Genomic DNA, 26,198 nt, shown 5'->3' with positions numbered 1-26,198 from the left:
AATGTACTGTCGTAGTAAATATATAATGTTATAGCTTGGTCTGACTAAAATCTTGTGCATGACCCATTTTGTGTTGGGCGCAGTGGCGGCTCCTGAAAAAATTCTCAGGAGGGGCAATTTTTCTGATGATTTAGGTGACCTACACACATTTTAAAAAAGATATGTCCAGCAACAACATGAAGACAGGGGCAGCATATAAGTCAATACCAGAAGCATTTATTGACTGATCTGGGGAGATGGATTCCAGTTTCTGTGACAGATTATAAATAATCTCTGATGCCTTTGTTATATTAGCTTTTGGTTGAATGTACTGTCGTAGTAAATATATAATGTTATAGCTTGGTCTGACTAAAATCTTGTGCATGACCCATTTTGTGTTGGGCGTTTGTTTTCAATCAATGCTGTTCCTATCCTATAACAATGGACAAAAGAGTCCTATCTTGTCAGCCTTGTCAGCAGGTGGCCAAGGACAACACCCACGCCATAGGTCTCTCAGTTCTTCCAACTCACGAGTTCTTGCTCTGAGGACACACACACACACACACACACACATCATCACTGATAACACACACACACACACATCATCACTGTTAAACACACACACACACACACATCATCACTGTTAAACACACACACACACACACACAAAAATCCCCTCTCTTTAGGCTGAACATTTGAAGACAGAGAACCCGACTCAGAGCCAATGCAACAGTGGAGGGGACCTCGCCCAACTCATCAGGACCAATCAGAAGATCAGAACTACTAGATTCAACCTACATCATTTATTGTATAAAATGTCTGCACACAATGTTTTCGGGGCTCTCTTCTCCCTAAGAGTTTGACGAACGAGTCCGTGCACGCGATTCCAGATATCTTTACCTCTGAATAAACTGCCTTTATTATACCATATCCACCCTGTCCAAAGTCTCTACTTGGTCTCAGTTCTCCAGTAAACTTGTGATTATCAACAGTACACAACGGTAACAAACAATTGGGGGAACTCACGGGGCAGATAGTAAGGTCGCAATGACACAGAAAGCAGTTCAATGTCGGGGTACAGAGTCGCTCTCTTACCAGGATCGCGGTCCGCTCTGACCAGGGTGAAGCCGGCCGGCTCCACTTCTCTGTCCGGGACTCTGTCATCCAGCCAAGTCTACCAGCTGTATTGGGATTCCGCTGCCAGCAGCGTTTTCATTATTTAGTCCGTTCGTAGCGGGTATGTACACGATCAACAAGATCAGTCCAAAACCAACCACTGGAAATCCATGGTTGGCAGAATGTTTGTAAACTAAGTCTACAAATTAAAAACATAAAATAACGCCACACTGCAGGTCGCAACAGAGACGCTGCTAGCCGCTATTGTCTTAGTTACGTTCATGGTTACGTCACGTATGACGAAAGCGCGTAAGTGCAAGCCCACAGACACCCATAGAGAATGTATTGAAAGCTTTGAAATTTGAAAAAATAGATTTTACATGACAGGCTATGAGAGACTTCTGGGCGATTTTCAACTTGACTGAAATCGCCCCAAAAACGGGCGGGGCCATTTGAAGCACGACTTTAGCCTGATTTGACATTTAGTGGCTGGCAGATCAGACGTGAACACTGATAACTACTGTTGCCGTGATATAATTGATTAGAAAAAAAATCCCTTCCTTTTCCCGTTTGGCAGTGCGTCGCCCATATCGCCCTATTGAACAGGCCGTCCCTGGACAGGGGCCAGGTAAATAAAGTATTTTAAACAAACACACCAGCTAGCACATTTGGTTCCTTGGAAGTTGTGGGAACATACGTTTTTGGTTTCCCATTGGTTCTGGGGACGAAGCCATAAGTTTCCTGATGGTTAAAACTGAAAGTTTTTTAAACATTCTGAGAATGGAAGTGAAAATGTTGCCTGTTCTGGGAACTTTAACTTTTAGGTTGCAGGGAGGTTCTTCTATGGTTCCCTGAAAGTTTTCCTGTGAGGTTTTATTACCATTCTAAGAACATAAATTATAGGTTGAGGGTAATTAAATAATGTTCTAAGAACAAGTTTCAAGAAGACTTTTAATAACACTGCTAGCTTAGGTTAACTGTTTGAACTCCAAGCACAGATAGGACATATGGAAATTAATTTGCTTAGGCATTAATTATGTAAACCCATTTCTTTTTTAATGTGGCATGGTGTCAGTGAGATTCAAACCTATGATCTTCTGCTCTCTAGCCTTGGAATTAGTCCACTGCGCTGCTAGAATGGAGCTAGCATGCCATGTTTTTTTTAACTCATAGAAATCTGTTCATTTTAGTCTATTCAAACAGACCCTATTTCAAAGGAAACAAGCATTCATTAAGATCAGGTGTTGCCAATTAGTGGGCAAGGCCAACACACCTGAAAAACTTAACAGGATAGAGAGAATTTTGTTGATGCTGGGAACGGAATGTATATGTTTTTAAATAACATTCTTCCAACATTCTTTGAATGTTACTAATGTTTTCTTGTGGTTTTTCTGGAAAGTTTTCTTAATGCTCTGAGAACATTATCTTAAATAGAACCAGGATTCCTGCAGAAAATGTTATGCTGAAGTACTGGAATTCCCATAGAAAAACGTTGTTTCTAAATGTTCTCTAAACGTTCTGAGAACATTACTTTAAATAGAACCAGGAGCCCTGCAGAAAATGTTATGCTGAAGTACTGGAATTCCCATAGAAAAACATTGTTTCTTAATGTTCTCTGAACGTTCTGAGAACATGACTTTAAATAAAACCATGATGAAACCTGTAGGAAAGGTTATGCTGTACTGAAATTCCCATAGAAGAACGTTGTTTTTTAACGTTCTCTGAACAATTTGAGAACATTACTTTAAATAGAACCATGAGGAAACGATATGGGAAGGTTGTATGCAAAATAACCATAGGACAACCACGCTCTAAGAAACATATGGTTCTCAGAACGTTATGTGCTAGCTGGGAAGGTTATGCACGTTGTTGGAGAAACCACACCACTGCTCTGCATCGGAGTGCTGAAAGCAGTACCCATTGATAAAAGAAAACACTTTAAGGTGAAAGTAATCATCTCTATTTATTAGATACATGAATAATTATTCTGTCAATAAAACACAAGATACAGACATAAATGTCAAAAGATGATGCAGACGTGTTCAGAAAAAAAGGATGTTCCCAAATAGAATGACAGAAAATGCCACACCATATCAATAAAGAAAACATGCATAAGTAGGCTCTTGAATGTCTATTACTGAATGTATATATTACTGAATGTCTATTACTGAATGTCTTTTATTGAATGTGTATTACTGAATAATAATAATTTGTATATATCACAATCAGAATGAATGAACATTAAGTCAAGGAATGTTATTTTCTGTAATAGGGTAGGCCTACATATCCTACATTTGCAATTTTCACATTTTCACTTGAAAAAGTCAAGAAAAAGCCAAGATTTACAAGTTTTTAAAAGAAAGTGTAAAATCTGAACCTAGATGAAGGCTATATCAACACAATCAAAATCCTATGCTAAACTGAACATGTAAGAAACACATTGAATGAAATGATGAACACAGCAGTAGCCTATATATACTGTCCGTTACTCCTTCCAGAAGCCTCTGTTGTGGGCCACCGCCTCTTTGAGCCTGGCCAGCAGCATCTCCTTGGAGGGGTAGATGGGCAGCAGCAGGAGGAAGTGGCAGGTAAGGGATTCTGGGAAATGTAGTTCAGTAGAGTTCTGCAGGACTGCTATCTTCATCTGGATGTTGTCCATGCCCAGGATGGGAGCGCGATCACAGCCCGTCAGGAACACTGAGAAGGAGGGGAGAGATCGTGAAAGGTAGACAGAATGGGAAGAAATATAGTGAATGTCGTTGTGCGGCAGGTAGCCTAGCGATTAAGAGCAGTAGGCCAGCAACCGAAAAGTTCCTGGTTCAAATCCTAGAGCAGAATAGGTTAAAAATATGCTGTTGTGCCCTTGAGCAAGGCACTAAACCCTAATTGCTCCTGTAAGTTACTCTGGATAAGTGTCTGCTAATCACTCAAACGTGTTCAGACACATTTTTTTTGTAAATGCTCTTGTAGAACAGGAAGATCAAATATGCAGACAAAACCCTAAACCAGCATTATGAAAGACTGTATGGTTCCTCCAGTTTTACTCAACAATTTAGTGCCATACTTACGGAGGAAAGCTTTCTTTTGGTCATCTGTCAGTTCCTCAAAAGCCTCCCAGAATGTGACGATGTTGGGATGTCTGGCATGGTACTCTCCATCATACACAGTGTTCTGGATATACAAAAAAAACAAATGGCAGCAATAATTCAACAATATTAAACTCGCACTCCATTTAAACGATTCACCACTCAAAGTCATACAGTATGTCACAAAGCACCATGTACAGCTAGGCAATGTATAGCACATTATCTCCTAGTCCCAGTCCTAAATTGAGATACATACCCATAACTTGAACATCAAAGCAAATCCCCCATTGATATAAATGCATCAACACATTGATTGATTTATGCCCTCATTTCTCAAGTCAGCACCCAGCCCCATACTGAGAAATGAATGATGGTTGTATTTCTATAGACCTGTTTGAGCGTGTCCCAGTCGTAGTCCTCTTTCCCCACCATGACTCCCCTGAGCTCCTCAGGCTGGAAGAACTCCACCACGTCTCTGTCACACACCTTGAAGAAGCCTCTCCTGAACTCTTCAAACACCTTCTCCGCTGATTGGTTGAAGGCGAGGTTCACGTAGGCATCAACAAACTGCTTCCTGTCAAAGAATGAATGGTATTTTAATAAAAAAATGTAAACACAGAAAACAGAACAAGCAGAAAGCATGCTTGTTGTAACTTCTAACTTCTAAAATGTGAGCCAGTTTGCTACAGCCGGAAAATAATCCTGCAGCAACAGGAAATGTGAATTATATTATGTGGATTATAATTAATGGACATTTTTGTAGGGGTTAATACATTTTTCGTAAGGGAAAATCAAGTCTGAAGCCTTTTTAAACCTCAAATATTTACTACACTTTTAAAATGTTCTGCATTGCAGGAAAGTTCTCCTGCAACAGAGTGATCAGATTCAGATCTTACATCCGTAGGATTAAATGTTGCTGTAACCTTACTTGTTAGAACTTGTGACTGGTTTTCCTGTTTCTTTGGGATCAAGCTCCACCTTCAAGTCATCCCAGATCACCTGATGAAAATAAACAGTTTTACAACTTTTCACATACTGTACCTAGTGATATTTCATTGCTCAACAATCAAACAGTTTGAATGCAATACATACGGTGAAGGTCATGTCCAGGTTTTCTTCAACATCATCGTCAGTGTAGTCCTCCAAGAGGTACCGCAAACTCCTTCAATTACAATGAAAATAAATAGTTGTTGAAAAATTTTAATCAATTTCTAAGGGATACCAATTCAATGCTAAAATGCACATTCTAAAATACAAAACCTACTTTCCTAAAACAGGATCAAACTCTCTCAGGTCCTCCAGTGAGGGCTTGACCCCCACCATCTTCTTGAACAGGGCCAAAGGGAAGGGCAGGTGTACAATGTTGTGGTTGTACAGGGCCATGCCACACAAGACACCAAACAGGAAGTAGCTCTTCTCCTCCACTCTGGGCTGGTAGTAAGGGTAGGTGGCACATGAGCCAAGGCAGAGATCAAGAATAAACCAGAGCAGGCACCATCCCAAGCTGTCAAGACTAATTTTTTTCTTCGTCAACTAACTTTTATATCCTTTTTTTGTATTTTTTTTTGTCTGTATACTGCAATTCAGCTTTTAGCTATGAATGTGTACAAGACAGCCAAACTAATAATAAAACCTTGGTACATCAGGGGGAGTGTAGGGAGTGATGGTGATTATACACGTACACAATGCTATATTGATTGATAGAGTGTAGATAGTGGCACTACTTTAGTGGTTGCATCTCTGTGGAAGATTTTTGGTATGGACTTACTAAATGTATTTTGATTGTTTTTAGAATATTCCACCATACCATTACTCATCTATTTTAATTTGCTTGAGAGTGCAGTGATTTATTCTACAGTAATGAAATCGCAATTCCCTAATTCAAATTCTTACCTTGGCAGGGAACCAGACCAGTGTCTTGGTGTCGTTGTACATGAACATCTCAGACTCTGGTGCCAACAGCTCATCAAACACATGGAGGAAGAAGTCCCTTATGTTGACGAGCGACAGCTTCATGTCCTCCACAAACTGCACCTGAGGGATAAAGCATAAGAGGTACATTTAGGTTGAGTTCTAACATCGTCTTGTAGTCTTTGCGAAAAGCTTTTTCCAACATTTGTCCTTCCTAATTCTGGTTGTCATAATTTTACCACAAGTTCTCTCTGGAAGTAATCGTGATCTGCAGCACCCAGTTGTCTGAAGGTGTCTTCGATGAGTGATAGGCGCCTTAGGTTTAGCTGGAAGACTGGAGCAGGGGTTGAGTTTGGGTTGTCTCGGGACGTTCCAGAAGGACACATCACTGTCAGCAGGTGGGTGAGTTTGTGAACCTCCTGCAATATATAAATATACACTAGTTTCAAGTTTTTTTATGCCCCGTGCACAAGTACAGTGAAGTGCAGTTCCTGCTTGCACTTTCCCAACAATGTAGTAATCAATATCAGTAAAAAACATTTAAAAAAGTAAAGTAGAACAAAAACACACAAGAAATAGAAATAAGAACACGAGAAAGTAAGTAAGCTATGTACAGGGTCAGCTCCAGGGTCTATTTAGAGTGGTATACAGACTGGTCTTTGGAAACCACTGTGTAGGCTATTGTATACTTGAAAACATGGGTTCAATAAAAGGATATAAAGAAGCCAGTGGAATAATACAGTATACCTTTGTAAAATGTGCGTTATTGTTGAAAATTGCCATCTTGCAGATCAGATTCAACACAAATGGGTAACGGCAAAAGATGACAGGTGTTGACTGCGTGTCCTAGAAGTGACACAAAAGAAAACTGAAGGTGCATCTCAATAGTCTAAATGGGTTCCCTCTCTTTGTCTCATTCCTTCAATCTGCACTGAAAGAACTGGACAAGTGAAACCAGATCCGTATCCACCACATTATCATTCTAACATTTTTGTAATTTACAGATGATTTGGTTATTTTATTACCTCCCTTTTTGACCAAAAACGCCAAAGCTTCACATCCTCCATAGGAAGGACCCTATCAATGATCTCTTCCACATAAAAGGTACTGGCTGGAACTTTCTGGGTTCTTCTGACCCTTTTGTTTGCCTTTGAAATAACATAATGTCAGCATCAAAATAGATTTGCACATGTCCCTTGCACATGAGGAGTGAACAGTTCACAATATGAAGTATGTTAGGGCATGATCAACAATAATGACATAGACGGCAACTACAGAAAATGGTCAGGAGCATTATAAAATGATTGACACAGACACTGACTCTGTTGAGGTACTTGAGGGTTTCCAGCAGGAATTTGACTCCGGGGTTGTGGGTAACCAGAAGACCGTTCCTCAGCATGAATGACAAGGCATTCTTCCACATCAGAATGTGCTTAGTCATGATGTTTGTCTCCATCGAGGACCACCACTCTTCTATAAGATGGTACAAAAATATGTCCATCATATTGCTTGACCAAAAAACAATTATCTTATAACATAGGTTATGTAGCCTACATACAGTGGGGGAAAAAAGTATTTAATCAGCCACCAATTGTGCAAGTTCTCCCACTTAAAAAGATGAGAGAGGCCTGTAATTTTCATCATAGGTACACGTCAGCTATGACAGACAAATTGAGAAAAAAAAATCCAGAAAATCACATTGTAGGATTTGTAATGAATTTATTTGCAAATTATGGTGGAAAATAAGTATTTGGTCACCTACAAACAAGCAAGATTTCTGGCTCTCACAGACCTGTAACTTCTTCTTTAAGAGGCTCCTCTGTCCTCCACTCGTTACCTGTTTTAATGGCACCTGTTTGAACTTATTATCAGTATAAAAGACACCTGTCCACAACCTCAAACAGTCACACTCCAAACTCCACTATGGCCAAGACCAAAGAGCTGTCAAAGGACACCAGAAACAAAATTGTAGACCTGCACCAGGCTGGGAAGACTGAATCTGCAATAGGTAAGTAGCTTGGTTTGAAGAAATCAACTGTGGGAGCAATTATTAGGAAATGGAAGACATACAAGACCACTGATAATCTCCCCTCGATCTGGGGCTCCACGCAAGATCTCACCCCGTGGGGTCAAAATGATCACAAGAACGGTGAGCAAAAATCCCAGAACCACACGGGGGAACCTAGTGAATGACCTGCAGAGAGCTGGGACAAAAGTAACAAAGCCTACCATCAGTAACACACTACGCCGCCAGGGACTCAAATCCTGCAGTGCCAGACGTGTCCCCCTGCTTAAGCCAGTACATGTCCAGGCCCGTCTGAAGTTTGCTAGAGTGCATTTGGATGATCCAGAAGAGGATTGGGAGAATGTCATATGGTCAGATGAAACCAAAATAGAACTTTTTGGTAAAAACTCAACTCGTCATGTTTGGAGGACAAAGAATGCTGAGTGGCATCCAAAGAACACCATACCTACTGTGAAGCATGGGGGTGGAAACATCATGCTTTGGGGCTGTTTTTCTGCAAAGGGACCAGGACGACTGATCCGTGTAAAGGAAAGAATGAATGGGGCCATGTATCGTGAGATTTTGAGTGAAAACCTCCTTCCATCAGCAAGGGCATTGAAGATGAAACGTGGCTGGGTCTTTCAGCATGACAATGATCCCAAACACACCGCCCGGGCAACGAAGGAGTGGCTTCGTAAGAAGCATTTCAAGGTCCTGGAGTGGCCTAGCCAGTCTCCAGATCTCAACCCCATAGAAAATCTTGGAGGGAGTTGAAAGTCCGTGTTGCCCAGCGACAGCCCCCAAAACATCACTGCTCTAGAGGAGATCTGCATGGAGGAATGGGCCACAATACCAGCAACAGTGTGTGAAAACCTTGTGAAGACTTACAGAAAACGTTTGACCTGTGTCATTGCCAACAAAGGGTATATAACAAAGTATTGAGAAACTTTTGTTATTGACCAAATACTTATTTTCCACCATAATTTGCAAATAAATTCATTAAAAATCCTACAATGTGATTTTCTGGAAAATAAATCTCATTTTGTCTGTCATAGTTGACGTGTACCTATGATGAAAATTACAGGCCTCTCTCATCTTTTTAAGTGGGAGAACTTGCACAATTGGTGGCTGACTAAATACTTTTTTTCCCCACTGTATAGTTATATTTCACAGTGTCAGACATGCTTCTATTATAAAAGTATTCTGTAAAATCATACTGATGCCAAATCTGCTGATAAACTGACAAGGTCAGAGGTTATTTACTTAAAGTTTTCATGGCTGTCTCACTCAGATCCTCAACGATAACTATTGCTAAAGCTATAACCATGTTCATGACGTTCTGGTCATCGTGGAGAAGAGGGATTGTGGGTAGTATCATAAAGATCTCTGGTGATTTGATGACAGCTGCTGAAACGCGAAGAGTGTCCACCAGTGGCAATATATTTACCTATATGGAAAATATATAGAGACATGAAGAGAGTAACATTATGCTATCATGATCCTCCATTCAAAATAAATATTGATATTTAATAGATTGTTGATATTTGTATAAGTCTTTGAAGAGTGAGTTAATCTTAGCTGATTTCCTGATCCATGGTATGTTGAAGAGCTGATCAAAAGCCTGGCTAGCAGCCTCTAGGTCCACTGTCAAAGCTCCTGCAGCTTTAGTTGATGGAGACTCACTGGTAGAGGGTATAGCATGTGTATAGCATTATCATTGACACAACATACTGTACACACACAGTTTATTTTAAACTATCCAAACCTTCCATTTTAAAATCGCTTACTTGACTTTGGTGAAACTGGCCACAAGACTTGAACTTGTTGAGAACATCAAGGATATTTCTCTGTTGGAACAAATGTGGACACATTTTATGTTTCAGTACAATTATACTATAAGAAATACAACTGTACAATAAATGTTTGTTTATTTCATTTTGAGTTAGCTAGAACATTTTAAAAAACGAACAAAGAATCTTTGTCTACGGTAGATTGTATGTTTTAATATTCTTTAAAAATATATATATTTTAGAACCTTTGCGCCTCTGCATTTCCTTGCTCCATCGTCAGCCATTTTTTCAGCTTGGCTTCATCTAACCTCCCGATTGGCTGTTCTCTTTCAGAACTCTACAAAGGCAGATAAAGCAATATAATAAATTAACATATCTCAAACATGAACTAGCTGCTTGAGACATTTAGAATGTTTCAGTCTCCCTATTATTGAGGTATAAAAAGGTCAGAAACATTACCTCAGCAGTGTAAATGAAGTTTGAATTCCATCCCACTGATATCTTCATGTCTGATAAAAAAAAGACAAATGTACAGAAGAGGTTGTAGGGACATCAAGTCTCGTTATGTGTTCTTATTCAGTCATCCAAACACTACATAGTCAGTATGTAGATGCATAATAGAATTGAATAGAATCAAATAAAAGATAGAAGAGAATAGAATAGACATTGTATCCGGTACCGTTGTGTATGACTGTCGCTGCCCCACCAGAAGCCCTTTTCAGCAGCACTGAGGTGGGTCGCAAGCTGCCCTCTGTGTTGCCAGTCCCTAGCTGACCTTTGACCCCACTGCCAAAGGCCCAGAGTTGACCTGAGGACCCCAGCACCAGGGTGTGATGGCTGGCAGAGTTACAGTAAGACAAAAAACACAGTCAGACTGAGAATGTTCAAGATTGGTTTCCTATCTGTTTATTATATGTGTATATATGTGTAGAAGTAACATTATGCTGTTGGTCATTACCTGCCACATGCTATCTGTGAGACCAGTCCATCCAGGCCCTCCACCAGTTTGGGTATGAGTTCGTTAGCTGATGCGTCGTGCCCAAGCTGGCCTCGGCTTCCCTCTCCAAAGGTGAACACCTGTCCATCCTAAAGACCACAAAGAACCAGAACCAGTTGTTGACAAGTCAAGCCCAGAGTTGTTCCTGGTGTGGTCAGGTCAGGGCCCTAATCACTTCTTAAAGAGACAGTATAATAGTATTGAAGGGTCGACACACTGGACTGACCTTTACCCCTGGTAGCCCTGAGGCTCGATCTGTATTAAAAGCCATAATCAGGACATATTCTGTATAACCTGTGATATTCCTAACTGTAACTTCACATTTAGTATGAGATTGTATTCATGCTCTCAGATGACTTGTATGGTTAAATGTGTAGCCTCTCTCCCAGACACCCGCCAGACACTTGATGACTTGTTTTTGACCTCTGTTCAAGGTCATTTTGTATAACTGGCTATATTTACCAATATGTGATAATTGTATCTTTGAGAGGTTGCTGACTTTGTGTGCAGAACTATCTCCCAGTGGGCCCACTGTACTTTTTCTCAACTTAATGACCTGCCGTCAGATTTGTCTCCTTTCACACCAACATCTCCCTTGGAGCCTTCAGTAAAACGACAGTAATTGTATGATACCTTGGTGAGAACAGCAGTGTCCCTCTCCACAGTAATAGTATGATACCTTGGTGAGAACAACAGTGTCCCTCTCCACAGTAATAGTATGATACCTTGGTGAGAACAACAGTGTCCCTCTCCACAGTAATAGTATGATACCTTGGTGAGAACAGCAGTGTCCCTCTCCACAGTAATAGTATGATACCTTGGTGAGAACAGCAGTGTCCCTCTCCACAGTAATAGTATGATACCTTGGTGAGAACAGCAGTATGTGCCTCTCCACAGCTGATGAAGGAAACCCCCAAGACTCTGAGTTCAGGCACTGCACAGATGTTGTACCGGCCTGGCAGGGGGAACAAGCATCATACTTACAGTGCAATGTTCCCACTCATTATCAGACATCTGTAAAATGACTTAGTGGTTATAACAAAGGAATCAAGTTCAAATTAGAAAATGCTGGTGGATAAGCCTGATTAGCTTTTTATACAAGTAGCGTACGAAGAGAAGTAGAGTGTGCCGTAGTACCTTTCTCATCCACACGGTTGAGTCCCAGCTGCCCAGCCCCGTTTGCCCCACAGCAGTAGACCAGGCCTGGGAGGGTGAGGGCCAGAGTGTGGGTTCCTCCGGCTGCTACCTGGGTCACTGGGACCCCAGTGAGGGAGCGCACCAGGGCAGGTATGGGCTGCAGAGGCACCTCCTTCCCCAGGCCCAGCTGTCCATGGCTGTTCAGACCCCATGAGAACACCTGTCCCCCTGTAGAAGACAAAGAAATCACATATTACATTACAAAGACATAACAATAACTCTGGAGTTAGATTCTTTCACAATCAACTGTGTAAATATCATCTCACTGTCCTTTTGAGGTACACTTAGAAAAAAGGGTTCCAAAAGGGTTCTTCGGCTGTCCCCATAGGATAACCCTTTTTGGTTCCAGGCAGAACCCTTTGTGGCTCCAGGTAGAACCATTTTGGGTTCCATGTAGAACCCTCTGAGAAAAGGGTTCTACATGGGACCCACAAGCGTTCTACCTTGAACCAAAAAGGGTTCTCCAAAGGGTTCTCCTATGGGGACAGCTGAATAATCCTTTTAGGTTTGAAGTGTAGTCTAACTGATGCAATGTGGTTATCATAATTTAGATGGAATGTAGTCTGTGTGAGACAAACATCAGTAGGCCTACGTCAAAAGGCACAGTACGTTATACCTTTAGTCAGGGCCAAAGAATGGGAATTTCCACAAGCAACCTGTATCACTGTTATTGGCAAGGGCGAAGGTATTGGAACTGGTCTGTAAAAAAAAAAAAAGGAGATATCTAGTACATATTGTCTTTGTTAGTGATCAGTGGAATCCAAGAGGGCTCTCATTACTTGACAATGAAAATCATGGAGGATATTTAACTTTCAAGATCTATTTGAAATTGAAGTTGAGGTTTCCTTGCCTTGGTCTGGGGACTTTGGAGACAGTAGTAGGGGCGATGCCCAGCTGTCCCTCCCCCCCTGCCCCCCAGGAGTACACCTGTCCTGATGCACACACAGCTACACAGTGGTCCTGACCACAAGCCACAGAGACCACTCTCGCCAGACCCTCCACTGGCGCTGAAACGGGTAGAACACACACACGCACACACAAGTAAGTAAGCACTTCACGGTAAGGTTGTATTCGGCGCATGTGACGAATAACGTTTGATTTGATTTGATTTTACACCGTTACATTTGGAAGTCATATTTTGTCTTGCAAAGGGTTAAATGCCAGAACATTGATACGATGTAATTTAATGCATGAAGGAGTTAATCAATCATTATCCGAGTCATCTTGAGGATGACGTCAAGTTCGATCCCAGTTTTTCTATTTCTAGAAACATTGCAACATTTTGAGAGAAACGAAACTGGAACCAAACCATGAGCGCCTATTGTGCAGTAGTTTTATTGAGGGATGTCAGTTTCTGAAAGTTGTCGTTAAACTCAGCAGAAACTAAACATTCTATCATCTGACATTATGAACAATACCCCTAAAATATTTGTAGTAGTGATGAAAAAGAATAAACGGATTCAGAGTCAAACAAACGTACTTTTCCAGTAGCACTTTTTTCAAATTAGCCTACATAAGATTTTTATTATAATCTGCACTTATTCTGCAAATTCTGCCTACATATTCCGATAGCATTCATTTATGATTTACCTGGTAGTTTTGAATCTCTGTTCTTCTGTCTGCCAAGTTGTCCCTTTGAGTTGCGCCCGCATGATAGGATCCTGCCATCTACCGTGAGAAATAAAGTGTGTTGCTCCCCGCAAGCAATTTCTGTGACTTTATCAGATAATATATTCCCTGCTATAGGAACAGACACATTCTCAAAGTTTAGACCAAACTGTCCACTCGAACTGTCTCCCCAGCACAACATGATGATGTGAATGAAGATGAAGGTGATGCCTGAGGTTAAATTAGTAATGATGCAGTCCACCCTGATGCAGTCCACACTGCGCGTGGGTGTGGTTTACATTAGTCATCAGCGATCATATTAGCTAGATTGTTTTATGTAAAAAATGAATTGGACACCATCTGTTTTGAGCCCCACCTGTTTAGCTTGAAAAAAAAATACAGTACCAGTCAAAAGTTTGTACACACCTACTCATTCAAGGGTTTTTCTTTATTTCTACATTGTAGAATAAAAGTGAAGACATCAAAACTATGAAATAACACATATCGAATCATGTTGTAACCAAAGAAGTGTTAAACAAATCAAAATGTATTTTAGATTTTAGATTCTTCAAATAGTCACCCTTTGCCTTTATGACAGCTTTGCACACGCTTGGCATTCTCTCAACCAGCTTCACCTGGAATGCATTTCCAACAGTCTTGAAGGAGTTCCCACATATGCTGAGCACTTGTTGGCTGCTTTTCCTTCACTCTGCTGTCCGACTCATCCCAAACCATCTCAATTGGGTTGAGGTCGGGGGATTGTGGAGGCCAGGTCATCTGATGCAGCACTCCATCACTCTCCTTCTTGGTAAAATAGCCCTTACACAGCCTGGAGGTGTGTTGGGTCATTGTCCTGTTGAAAAACAAATGATAGTCCCACTAAGCCCAAACCAGATGGGATGGCGTATCGCTGCAGAATGCTGTGGTAGCCATGCTGGTTAAGTGTGCCTTGAATTCTAAATAAATCACAGACAGTGTCAACAGCAAAGCACCCCCACACCATAACACCTCCTCCTCCATGCTTTACGGTGGGAACTACACATGCGGAGATCTTCCGTTCACCCACACCGCGTCTCACAAAGACATGGCGGTTGGAACCAAAAATCTCCAATTTGGACTTCAGACCAAAGGACAAATTTCCACTGGTTTAATATCCATTGCTCGTGTTTCTTGGCCCAAGTAGGTCTCTTCTTCTTATTGGTGTCCTTTAATAGTGGTTTCTTTGCAGCAATTCGACCATGAAGGCCTGATTCACACAGTCCCCTCTGAACAGTTGATGTTGAGATGTGTCTGTGACTTGAACTCTGTGAAGCATTTATTTGGGCTGCAATTTCTGAGGCTGGTAACTCTAATGGACCTATCCTCTACAGCAGAGGTAACTCTGGATCTTCCATTCCTGTGGCGGTCCTCATGAGAGCCAGTTTCATCAAAGTGCTTGATGGTTTTTGCGACTGCACTTGAAGAAACTTTCAAAGTTCTTGAAATTGTCCGTATTGACTGATCTTCATGTCTTAAAGTAATGATGGACTGTCGTTTCTCTTTGCATATATGAGCTGTTCTTGCCATAATATGGACTTGGCCTTTTACCTTGATAAGTTCCTTTCCTGAGGATGGCTCACCCCTCACAGTTTTGGGGGATTTCAACCTCCCTATGTCCACATTTGACTCATTTCTCTCTGCCTCCTTCTTTCCACTCCTCTCCTCTTTGGACCTCACCCTCTCACCGTCCCCCCCTACTCACAAGGCAGGCAATACGCTTGACCTCATCTTTACTAGATGCTGCTCTTCTACTAATCTCACTGCAACTCCCCTCCATGTCTCCGACCACTACTTTGTTTCCTTTTCTCTCTCGCTCTCCTCCCACACTACTCACTCTGCCCCTACACAGATGGTAATGCGCCGCCGCAACCTTCGCTCTCTCTCTCCCACTACTCTCTCCTCTTCCATCCTATCATCTCTTCCCTCTGCTCAATCCTTCTCCCTCCAATCCCCTGATTCTGCCTCCTCAACCCTCCTCTCCTCCCTTTCTGCATCCTTTGACTCTCTGTGTCCCCTATCCTCCCGGCCGGCTCGGTCCTCCCCTCCAGCTCCGTGGCTTGATGACTCATTGCGAGCTCACAGAACAGAGCTCCGGGCAGCGGAGCGGAAATGGAAGAAAACTAAACTCCCTGCCGACCTGGCATCTTTTCACTCCCTCCTCTCTACATTTTCTTCATCTGTTTCTGCTGCTAAGGCCACTTTCTACCACTCTAAATTCCAAGCATCTGCCTCTAACCCTAGGAAGCTCTTTGCCACATTTTCCTCCCTGCTGAATCCCCCCCCCCCCCCTCCTCTCTCTCTGTGGATGACTTCGTCAACCACTTTGAAAAGAAGGTTGACGACATCCGATCCTCGTTTGTTAAGTCTAATGACACTGCTGGTCCTACTCACACTGCCCTACCCTATGCTTTGACTTCTTTCTCCCCTCTCTCTCCAGATAAAATCCTGCGACTTGTGACTGCAGGCCGCCCAACAACCTGCCCGCTTGACCCCATCCCCTCCTCTCTTCTCCAGACCATCTCCGGTGACCTTCTCCCCTACCTCACCTCGCTGATCAACTCATCCTTGACCGCTGGCCATGTCCCTTCCGTCTTCAAGAGAGTGAGAGTTGCTCCCCTTCTCAAAAAACCAACACTCGATCCCACTGATGTCAACAACTACAGACCAGTATCCCTTCTTTCTTTTCTTTCCAAAACTATTGAGCGTGCCGTCTTTAGCCAACTCTCTTGCTATCTCTCTCAGAATGACCTTCTTGATCCAAACCAGTCAGGTTTCAGGACTGGTCATTCAACTGAGACTGCTCTTCTCTGTGTCACGGAGGCTCTCCGCACTGCTAAAGCTAACTCTCTCTCCTCTGCTCTTGTCCTTCTAGAACTGTCTGCTGCCTTTGATACTGTGAACCATCAGATCCTCCTCTCCACCCTCTCCGAGCTGGGCATCTCCGGCGCGGCTCACTCCTGGATTGCGTCCTACCTGACCGGTCGCTCCTACCAAGTGGCGTGGCGAGAAGCTGTCTCCGCACCACGTGCTCCCACCACTGGTGTCCCCAGGGCTCAGTTCTAGGCCCTCTCCTTTTCTCCCTATACACCAAGTCACTTGGCTCTGTCATATCCTCACATGGCCTCTCCTATCATTGCTACGCTGATGATACACAACTAATCTTCTCCTTTCCCCCTTCTGATAACCAGGTGGCGAATCGCATCTCTGCATGTCTGGCAGACATATCAGTATGGATGACGGATCACCACCTCAAGCTGAACCCTGGCAAGACGGAGCTGCTCTTCCTCCCGGGGAAGGACTGCCCGTTCCATGATCTCGCCATCACGGTTGACAACTCCGTTGTGTCCTCCTCCCAGAGTGCGAAGAGCCTTGGCGTGACCCTGGACAACACCCTGTCATTCTCCGCTAACATCAAGGCGGTGACCCGCTCCTGCAGGTTCATGCTCTACAACATTCGGAGAGTACGACCCTGCCTTACACAGGAAGCGGCACAGGTCCTAATCCAGGCACTTGTCATCTCCCGTCTGGACTACTGCAACTCGCTGTTGGCTGGCCTCCCTGCCTGTGCCATTAAACCCCTACAACTCATCCAGAATGCCGCAGCCCGTCTGGTGTTCAACCTTCCCAAGTTTTCTCACGTCACCCCCCTCCTCCACACACTCCACTGGCTTCCAGTTGAAGCTCGCATCCGCTACAAGACCATGGTGCTTGCCTATGGAGCAGTGAGGGGAACGGCACCTCTGTACCTTCGGGCTTTGATCAGTCCCTACACCCAAACGAGGGCATTGCGTTCATCCACCTCTGGCCTGCTGGCTCCCCTTCTTCTGCGGAAGCATAGTTCCCGCTCAGCCCAGTCAAAACTGTTCGCTGCTCTGGCACCCCAATGGTGGAACAAGCTCCCTCACGACGCCAGGACAGCGGAGTCACTCACCACCTTCCGGAGACATTTGAAACCCCACCTCTTTAAGGAATACCTGGGATAGGATAAAGTAATCCTTCTACCCCCCCCCAAAAAAAAAATTTGTAAAGTGGTTATCCCACTGCCTATAGGGTGAATGCACCATTTTGTGAGTCGCTCTGGTTAAGAGCGTCTGCTAAATGACGTAAATGTGCCCTTGAGCAAGGCACTTAACCCTAATTGCTCCTGTAAGTCGCTCTGGATAAGAGCGTCTGCTAAATGACTAAAATGTAAATGTACCAAATAGGGCTATCTTCTGTATACCCCCCCTACCTTGTCACAACACAACTGATTGGCTCAAACGTATTAAGAAGGAAAGAAATTCTACAAATTAACTTTTAAGAAGGCACACCTGTTAATTGAAATGCATTTCAGGTGACTATCTCATGAAGCTGGTTGAGAGAATGCCAAGAGTGTGCAAAGCTGTCATCAAGGCAAAGGGTGGCTATTAAAATAATCTCAAATATAACATATATTTTGATTTGTTTAACACTTTTTTGGTTACTACATGATTCCATATGTGTTATTTCATAGTTTTGATGTCTTCACTATTATTCTACAATGTAAAAAATAGTAAAAATAAAGAAAAACCCTTGAATGAGTAGGTGTGTCCAAACTTTTGACTGGTAGTGTATATATATTGTTTTTGTCACGCAGGAATACGTATTAGGGGTTTTATTTACTCCACCCAACACAAGGTACGTCATGGAAAACGACGGGGATGACGCCCAAAACAAACACGTATGTATATATACCAAAGGGATGTAACCCAAACAAAAGAGCGAGGTGTAACCTCTACACAATACACGGGACGAGACCCGTAAACAACAAGAGCACAATACACGGTACTCACGAGACCAACGGACATGGGACAACGATCGACAAGGACATTGGGGAACAGAGGGCACATATATACACATACTAATCAGGGGGAATGGGAACCAGGTGTGCGTAATGAGACAAGACAGTCCGGGTTTGGTGGTAATAATCCATGTCAGTGATGCCTAGAAAGCCGGTGACGTAGACCTCCGGAACTGGTGAACGGAATGAGCAGCAGTACCGGGGGGATCTGCGACAGTGTGTGCAGCGTTCCAGATCTCCTCAGCGTACCGAAACCACTCGTCCACCGCAGGGGCCTCAGTCTGGCTCAGATGCCAAGGTGCCAGGGCCGGCTGTTACCCCAACACGCACTGGAAATGAGTGAGGTTAGTGGAGGAGTGGCAGAGGGAATTCTGCGCGTACTCAGCCCAAGGTAGAAAATCCACCAACTCCCACGGCCGGTCCTGACAGTAACACCTCAGGAACCTGCACACTTCCTGATTGACCCTCTCCACCTGCCCATTAGGTACCCGGAGGTGAGACTGACCGTGACCCCCAGGCGTTCCATGAACGTTTTCCATACGTGTGAGGACACAATGTCTTCCGCAGTTTACATGGCCGACGGGAGCCCAGGCAGAAGAAGGAGGCGACAAGCTTTGGAAAACCGGTCCACAACGACGAGAACGGTGGTGTTCCCCTGGGAGGGGGGGAAGGTCAGTGACAAAGTCCACCTAGAGGTGAGACCAGGGTTGTTGTGGAACCAGCAGGGGAAGGAGCTTTCGATAAGGGAGGTGTCTGGGTGTTAAGGGACCCCTCCAGCCAGTCCCTCCAAGCCTTCAGAGCCTTCTTGACCGCCAAGAGTTCCCGGTCCCCTACGTCATAGTTCCTCTGGGCGTGACTCAGCTGCTTGGAGTAGAAGGCGCAGGGCCGCAGTTTTGGAGGGGTTCCGGTGCGCTGGGACAGCACTGCCCCGACTCCTACTTCGGAGGCATCCACCTCGACGATGAAGGGGAGTCAGGGGTCGGGATGTGCCAGCACGGGAGCAGTGGGGAAGTATGACTTCAGCGTCTCGAACGCCCTCTCCGCCTCCGCCGTCCAACGATGCTGCTGGGGACCTCCTCTCAGCAGGGAGGTAAAAGGCGCGACCACCGTGCTGAAGCCCCGGATGAACCTCCGGAAACAGTTGGTGAACCCCAGGAATCGCTGGACTGCTTTCATGGAGTTGGGGGTGGGCCATGACCTGACTGCGCTGACGCGTTGCTCCTCCATCTCCACTCCCTCAGTGGATATGAGGTAGCCCAAAAAGACACTACATCGCCACAAAATCTACAGGTAGAGCTCGAAAATTCAATCCCCTTGGGTGCTGCAATAGACTTACATTAGAAGTGCCCATCCAAGAAGGCTCAAGATCATTGGACATTAAAATGATGTCAAATCACGTTATATCTACCGTAACTTTGATTGGACTGATCATGGCAACATCATACTTTCAAAATCTTAGCTAGCAAGCTAGACAAGCAGTCATCATCATGAATCAAGTCGACAATCTACTGGCAAATCCTTTTCAATCCTTGTTATTTGAAGATAAATTATAGATAAAACGTATCGGTGCTCATCGGCCATTGGATATAAACATTACACAACAAGTTGGAAATCACAAATTCAACAATGAGTGCTGAGGCGCGACTGCAGCCTCGGGATCGATCCCAGGCTGTCACAGCCGGCCGTGACCGGGAGACCCATGGGACGCCGCACAATTGGCCCAGCGTCGTCCGGGTTAGGTGAGGGTTTGGCCTGCCGGGATAACCATTTAAAGAGATGGCCGAGGCTGTGGATAAGAAGGTAATCCTTACAAAAAAAGATTGCAGTTTTGAAACTGCAGTAAAGTGCAGTAACTGCAGTCAACTGTGGTACTTTGGACGCAGTAATTGCAGTATACTGCAGTTATACTGCACTCTGACTGCAATCTTTTTTCGTAAGGGTTAACCGCCCACCTGAAACCTTCTTCCCCAAAGCTAAAGACCCGAATCGAGTGTTTTTATGTCTTAGAGTAACGTTATAAGCCTACTATGCTATTAAGGGTCATATCCAGGGTCTGAAGTTGAAGCTCATTTACTGCATTTCTATACAATTTAAAAACTCAAAAATGCTATTTGGAAAAAAGCAAAAACAAGCAAAAATGACCCCAGCCATTGGTTGCAGTAGCTTCATTCACCTCACATAGCCTATTAGCTATACAAATTAGCCACTACACATTAACTCAGCACTGGGATTCAAAACTATAATTGAATATGTACAGAGGGATCTGTAAGCAGAACAATTATTTTATCAACAAAATGTAAACAAATACATTTGCTTTACAGAACTTGTATTTTTTCGCAGTTTCACAGCTAATTTTCTGCAATTCTACACATTTTACCATGACTTATGCCATGTTAACGTGATATCTGAGTGAGAGCGACTAACAAAATCAATGGGGGCCCGGTTAGTAATTCAGCCATGATTACTACATGGTGGCAGGTAGCCTAGCTGTTAAGAGCATTAAGCCGGTAACCGAAAGGTCGCTGGTTTGAATCCCTGAGCCGACCAAGGGAAAAATCTGTCAATGTGCCCTTTAGCAAGTTACTTAACTCTAATTGCTCTGGATAAGAGTGTCTGCTGAAATGTACAAGTTTAGAAAGCAGGCTAGACTGATTTACCAATCTGTAGAATGTTAACTGACATTTGAGTGACATGTAACAAGAGGAAAATTGCCAATGCACAACCGTTTCGAAATTGCACCTTATGTAATCTAACTTTCAACAATGAGTTGAGACCCTACACAGCACAGTTGAAAAATATATGGCAAATGAAAATGTCTTTTTGCACCCAACCCAATGTAGCTTAATCTGTTTTTATGTCATATCAATAGTTTTCATGACCTGCCCTGAGTAAACATAGGCAAACAATAGTTTTCATGACCTGCCCTGAGTAAACATAGGCAAACAATAGTTTTCATGACCTGCCCTGAGTAAACATAGGCAAACAATAGTTTTCATGACCTGCCCTGAGTAACATAGCCGTACAGCTGTGGTAGGATTTATTAGGATATGCACAAAGGAATGCAAATATGTACACTGTGATTTCCCCCCTAGAGACACAACACATGTTCTATATCTCTCTCTGTCTCTCTCATACACTCAAACCCCTGTCTCCTCCTCCTTTTCCCTCCAGCCAGTCTCTACAGATCTACTGCTTTAGACCAGAGGAGCACAGCACCATGGTTGTGTCCAAGGCCTGGACATTACGACAGGACTTCCAGGGTTTCCCCAAGGCTAGTGACTTCCATCTGAGGGAGGAGACACTGCCGCAGCCCAGGGATGGACAGGTGAGCATAGGATAGGACAGACTTTAAAGGGCAATTCCACCACTTTTCATTATCTGCAGCACAATACCAGTGTCTACATACAGTAGGGAAAAAAGTATTTAGTCAGCCACCAATTGTGCAAGTTCTCCCACTTAAAAAGATGAGAGAGGCCTGTAATTTTCATCATAGGTACACGTCAACTATGACAGACAAAATGAGGAAAAATAATCCAGAAAATCACATTGTAGGATTTTTAATGAATTTATTTGCAAATTATGGTGGAAAATAAGTATTTGGTCAATAACAAAAGTTTCTCAATACTTTGTTATATACCCTTTGTTGTCAATGACACAGGTCAAACGTTTTCTGTAAGTCTTCACAAGGTTTTCACACACTGTTGCTGGTATTTTGGCCCATTCCTCCATGCAGATCTCCTCTAGAGCAGTGATGTTTTGGGGCTGTCGCTGGGCAACACGGACTTTCAACTCCCTCCAAAGATTTTCTATGGGGTTGAGATCTGGAGACTGGCTAGGCCACTCCAGGACCTTGAAATGCTTCTTACGAAGCCACTCCTTCGTTGCCCGGGCGGTGTGTTTGGGATCATTGTCATGCTGAAAGACCCAGCCACGTTTCATCTTCAATGCCCTTGCTGATGGAAGGAGGTTTTCACTCAAAATCTCACGATACATGGCCCCATTCATTCTTTCCTTTACACGGATCAGTCGTCCTGGTCCCTTTGCAGAAAAACAGCCCCAAAGCATGATGTTTCCACCCCCATGCTTCACAGTAGGTATGGTGTTCTTTGGATGCAACTCAGCATTCTTTGTCCTCCAAACATGACGAGTTGAGTTTTTACCAAAAAGTTCTATTTTGGTTTCATCTGACCATATGACATTCTCCCAATCCTCTTCTGGATCATCAAAATGCACTCTAGCAAACTTCAGACGGGCCTGGACATGTACTGGCTTAAGCAGGGGGACACGTATGGCACTACAGGATTTGAGTCCCTGGCGGCGTAGTGTGTTACTGATGGTAGGCTTTGTTACTTTGGTCCCAGCTCTCTGCAGGTCATTCACTAGGTCCCCCCGTGTGGTTCTGGGATTTTTGCTCACCGTTCTTGTGATCATTTTGACCCCACGGGGTGAGATCTTGCGTGGAGCCCCAGATCGAGGGAGATTATCAGTGGTCTTGTATGTCTTCCATTTCCTAATAATTGCTCCCACCGTTGATTTCTTCAAACCAAGCTGCTTACCTATTGCAGATTCAGTCTTCCCCAGCCTGGTGCAGGTCTACAATTTTGTTTCTGGTGTCCTTTGACAGCTCTTTGGTCTTGACCATAGTGGAGTTTGGAGTGTGACTGTTTGAGGTTGTGGACAGGTGTCTTTTATACTGATAACAAGTTCAAACAGGTGCCATTAATACAGGTAACGAGTGGAGGACAGAGGAGCCTCTTAAAGAAGAAGTTACAGGTCTGTGAGAGCCTGAAATCTTGCTTGTTTGTACGTGACCAAATACTTATTTTCCACCATAATTTGCAAATAAATTCATTAAAAATCCTACAATGTGATTTTCTGGATTTTTTTCCTCAATTTGTCTGTCATAGTTGACGTGTACCTATGATGAAAATTACAGGCCTCTCTCATCTTTTTAAGTGGGAGAACTTGCACAATTGGTGGCTGACTAAATACTTTCTTTCCCCACTGTATGTGGAAAAGGCGCATTTCTATGTGTTGTAGAAAACATAACATTAAAAAGTTCTACCCGATGACATCATAAAAAGTTTAAACATTTTAAAGAGTGGTTTTCCAACACTGAGATTCGCGGTGATGTGGGGAGCAAGAAAATACCTTCCCTCTGGGTAGAACCTCTTTGCAGGTTTTGAAAATCACAGTTTTTAAACTTTTAATCCTACCCTGTTATGTCACAGAGAAGCATTTTTTAGGACATTCTTATCTTTTTAACGACGGATCATAGAAACACACTGTTTTCACATACAGTGCCTTTGGAAAGTATTCCGACCCCTTGACTTTTTCCACATTTTGTTAGATTACAGCCTTATTCTAAAACGTATTAAATTGTTTTTTCCCCTCATCAATCTACACACAATACCCCATAATGACAATGCAAAAACAGGTTTTTAGAAAATGTTGCTGATTTATAAAAAACGGAAATATCAGACCCTTTACTCAGTACTTTGTTGAAGCACCTTTGGCAGTGATTACAGTCTTGAGTCTTCTTGCGTATGACGCTACAAACTTGGCACACCTGTATTTGGGGAGTTTCTCCCATTCTTCTCTGCAGATCCTCTCAAGCTCTGTCAGGTTGGATGGGGAGTGTCGCTGCACAGCTATTTTCAGGTCTCTCCAGAGATGTTCGATCGGGTTCAAGTCCGGGCTCTGGCTGGGCCACTCAAGGACATTCAGAAACTTGCTGCCACAACCATGCTTCACCGTAGGGATGGTGCCAGGTTTCCTCCAGACGTGACGCTTGGCATTCAGGCCAAAGAGTTCAATCTTGATTTCATCAGACCAGAGAATCTTGTTTCTCATGGTCTGAGAGTCTTTAGGTGCCTTTTGGCAAACTCCAAGCGAGCTATCATGTGCCTTTTACTGAGGAGTGGCTTCCGTCTGGCCACTCTACCATAAAGGCCTGATTGGTGGAGTGCTGCAGAGATGGTTGTCCTTCTGGAAGGTTCTCCCATCTCCACAGAGGAACTCTAGAGCTCTGTCAGAGTGACCATCGGGTTCTTGGTCACCTCCCTGACCAAGGCCCTTCTCCCCGATTGCTCAGTTTGGCCGGGCGGCCAGCTCTTGGAAGAGTCTTGGTGGTTCCAAACTTCTTCCATTTAAGAATGATGGAGGCCACTGTGTTCTTGGGGACCTTCAATGATGCAGAAATGGTTTGGTACCCTTCCCCAGATCTGTGCCTCAACACAATCCGGTCTCAGAGTATCACGACTCAGGATATGACCCAGCTGCAGACACAGGAGGCGGATAGTACAGTTCTCAATAATAATTTATTAGAACACGGGGCAGGCAAAGGGCAGGTCGAGGACAGGCAGAGGTTCGTAATCAGGTCAGAGTCAGGCAGGAACAGAACGGCAGGCAAGCTCGGGGTCAGGGCAGGCAGAGGTTCGTAATCAGGTCAGAGTCAGGCAGGTACAGGACGGCAGGCAGGCCGGGATCAGGGCAGGCAGAGGTTCATAATCAGGTCAGAGTCAGGCAGGTACAGGACGGCAGGCAGGCTCGGGGTCATGGCAGGCAGAATGGTCAGAACCGGGAAAACTAGGAAATAAACACTTGAGAAACAGGAAAACGGGAAAGCACGCTGGTAAGACCTGACAAGACAAGACAAACTGGCAACAGACAAATTGAGAACACAGGTATAAATGCACTGGGGATAATGGGGAAGATGGGCGACACCTGGAGGGGGGTGGAGACAAGCACAAAGACAGGTGAAACCGATCAGGGTGTGACACAGAGCTCTACGGACAATTCCTTCGACCTCATGGCTTGGTTTTTGCTCTGATATGCACTGTCAACTGTTGGACCTTATATAGACAGGTGTGCGCATTTTCAAATCATGTCCAATCAATTGAATTTACCACAGGTGGACTCCAATGAAGTTGTAGAAACATCTCAAGGATGATCAATGGAAACAGGATGCACCTGAATACTTGTAAATAAGTATTAGTGTTTTTGATTTTAAAATGTTTTTGCTTTGTCATTATGGGGTATTGTGTGTAGATTGATGAGGATTTTTTTTCTTTAATCCATTTTAGAATAAGGCTGTAACGTAACAAAATGTGGAAAAATTCAAGGGGTCTGAATACTTTCCGAAGGCACTGTATGTACTGGAGATAATGAATATGAAGTTGAAAAGTGCTGAAATGACCCTTTAATGTCCCAGAGGGGAAAATTGTCTTGGACACATACAGTAGCCCTACCGGAAATTTCACACAAAATTAACACATTCCTTTTGCAATTTTAACATGTTCCATGGTATGTGAAATGACTTGATAACCTGTCGTTAATACATTTGGATTTGAAACAGGTTATCTGGGCCGAAACAATATGCACTAATGAATACACCCTTGAACAAATTACTAATTTTTGTTGCAAAATGTATTCCGTTGCAAAACGTTTCACTACGGTGTTCACTAATGAATACACCCCTGCTCAGGTGCTGTTGAAGGCTGTGTTCCTGAGTGTGGACTCCTACATGAGACCGTACAGCCAGACGATGATGAAGGAGGGAGACGTGATTATTTGGTCACAAGTTGCCAAGTAAGGGAACATTATGGGGGGCATGTGGACGCAAACACACTATAGACTTTCTATACTGCAT

General features: G+C 43.6%; 1 protein-coding gene across 1 annotated transcript; it reads right to left on the bottom strand.

Annotated features, from left to right (window-relative positions):
- Positions 1–3,085: 3,085 nt before the first annotated feature.
- LOC121535979 (probable E3 ubiquitin-protein ligase HERC6) lies at positions 3,086–13,912 on the bottom strand. Its single transcript, XM_045218750.1, has 23 exons — positions 13,672–13,912; positions 12,932–13,088; positions 12,698–12,780; positions 12,022–12,249; positions 11,748–11,839; positions 10,846–10,973; positions 10,567–10,724; positions 10,347–10,396; positions 10,133–10,224; positions 9,885–9,944; positions 9,611–9,779; positions 9,361–9,544; positions 7,414–7,565; positions 7,118–7,240; positions 6,840–6,938; positions 6,332–6,511; positions 6,075–6,215; positions 5,446–5,612; positions 5,274–5,343; positions 5,110–5,180; positions 4,572–4,755; positions 4,164–4,266; positions 3,086–3,792 (listed from the first exon to the last, which is right to left on the bottom strand). Exons 1-23 carry the CDS (start codon positions 13,889–13,891, stop codon positions 3,581–3,583), a joined length of 3,123 nt encoding a protein of 1,040 aa, XP_045074685.1. The 5' UTR covers positions 13,892–13,912; the 3' UTR covers positions 3,086–3,580.
- Positions 13,913–26,198: the final 12,286 nt, after the last annotated feature.

Source organism: Coregonus clupeaformis, unplaced genomic scaffold (assembly GCF_020615455.1).
Source record: "Coregonus clupeaformis isolate EN_2021a unplaced genomic scaffold, ASM2061545v1 scaf1774, whole genome shotgun sequence".
Lineage (NCBI taxonomy): Eukaryota > Metazoa > Chordata > Actinopteri > Salmoniformes > Salmonidae > Coregonus > Coregonus clupeaformis.
The sequence above is the reverse complement of the archived record's forward strand: the minus strand, read 5'-3'. Positions and strand labels throughout refer to the sequence as shown.

What these genes read in the sequence shown, in the direction of transcription:
- LOC121535979 (XM_045218750.1), bottom strand. Translation starts at nt 13,891, where the DNA reads ATGTTGTGCTGGGGAGACAGTTCGAGTGGACAGTTTGGTCTAAACTTT. An exon ending in GCCAGTTTCACCAAAGTCAA is followed by an intron (nt 9,780 to 9,884) that starts GTAAGCGATTTT and finishes ACCCTCTACCAG; the next exon opens with TGAGTCTCCATCAACTAAAG. An exon ending in GTTTTTGGTCAAAAAGGGAG is followed by an intron (nt 6,939 to 7,117) that starts GTAATAAAATAA and finishes TGTCACTTCTAG; the next exon opens with GACACGCAGTCAACACCTGT.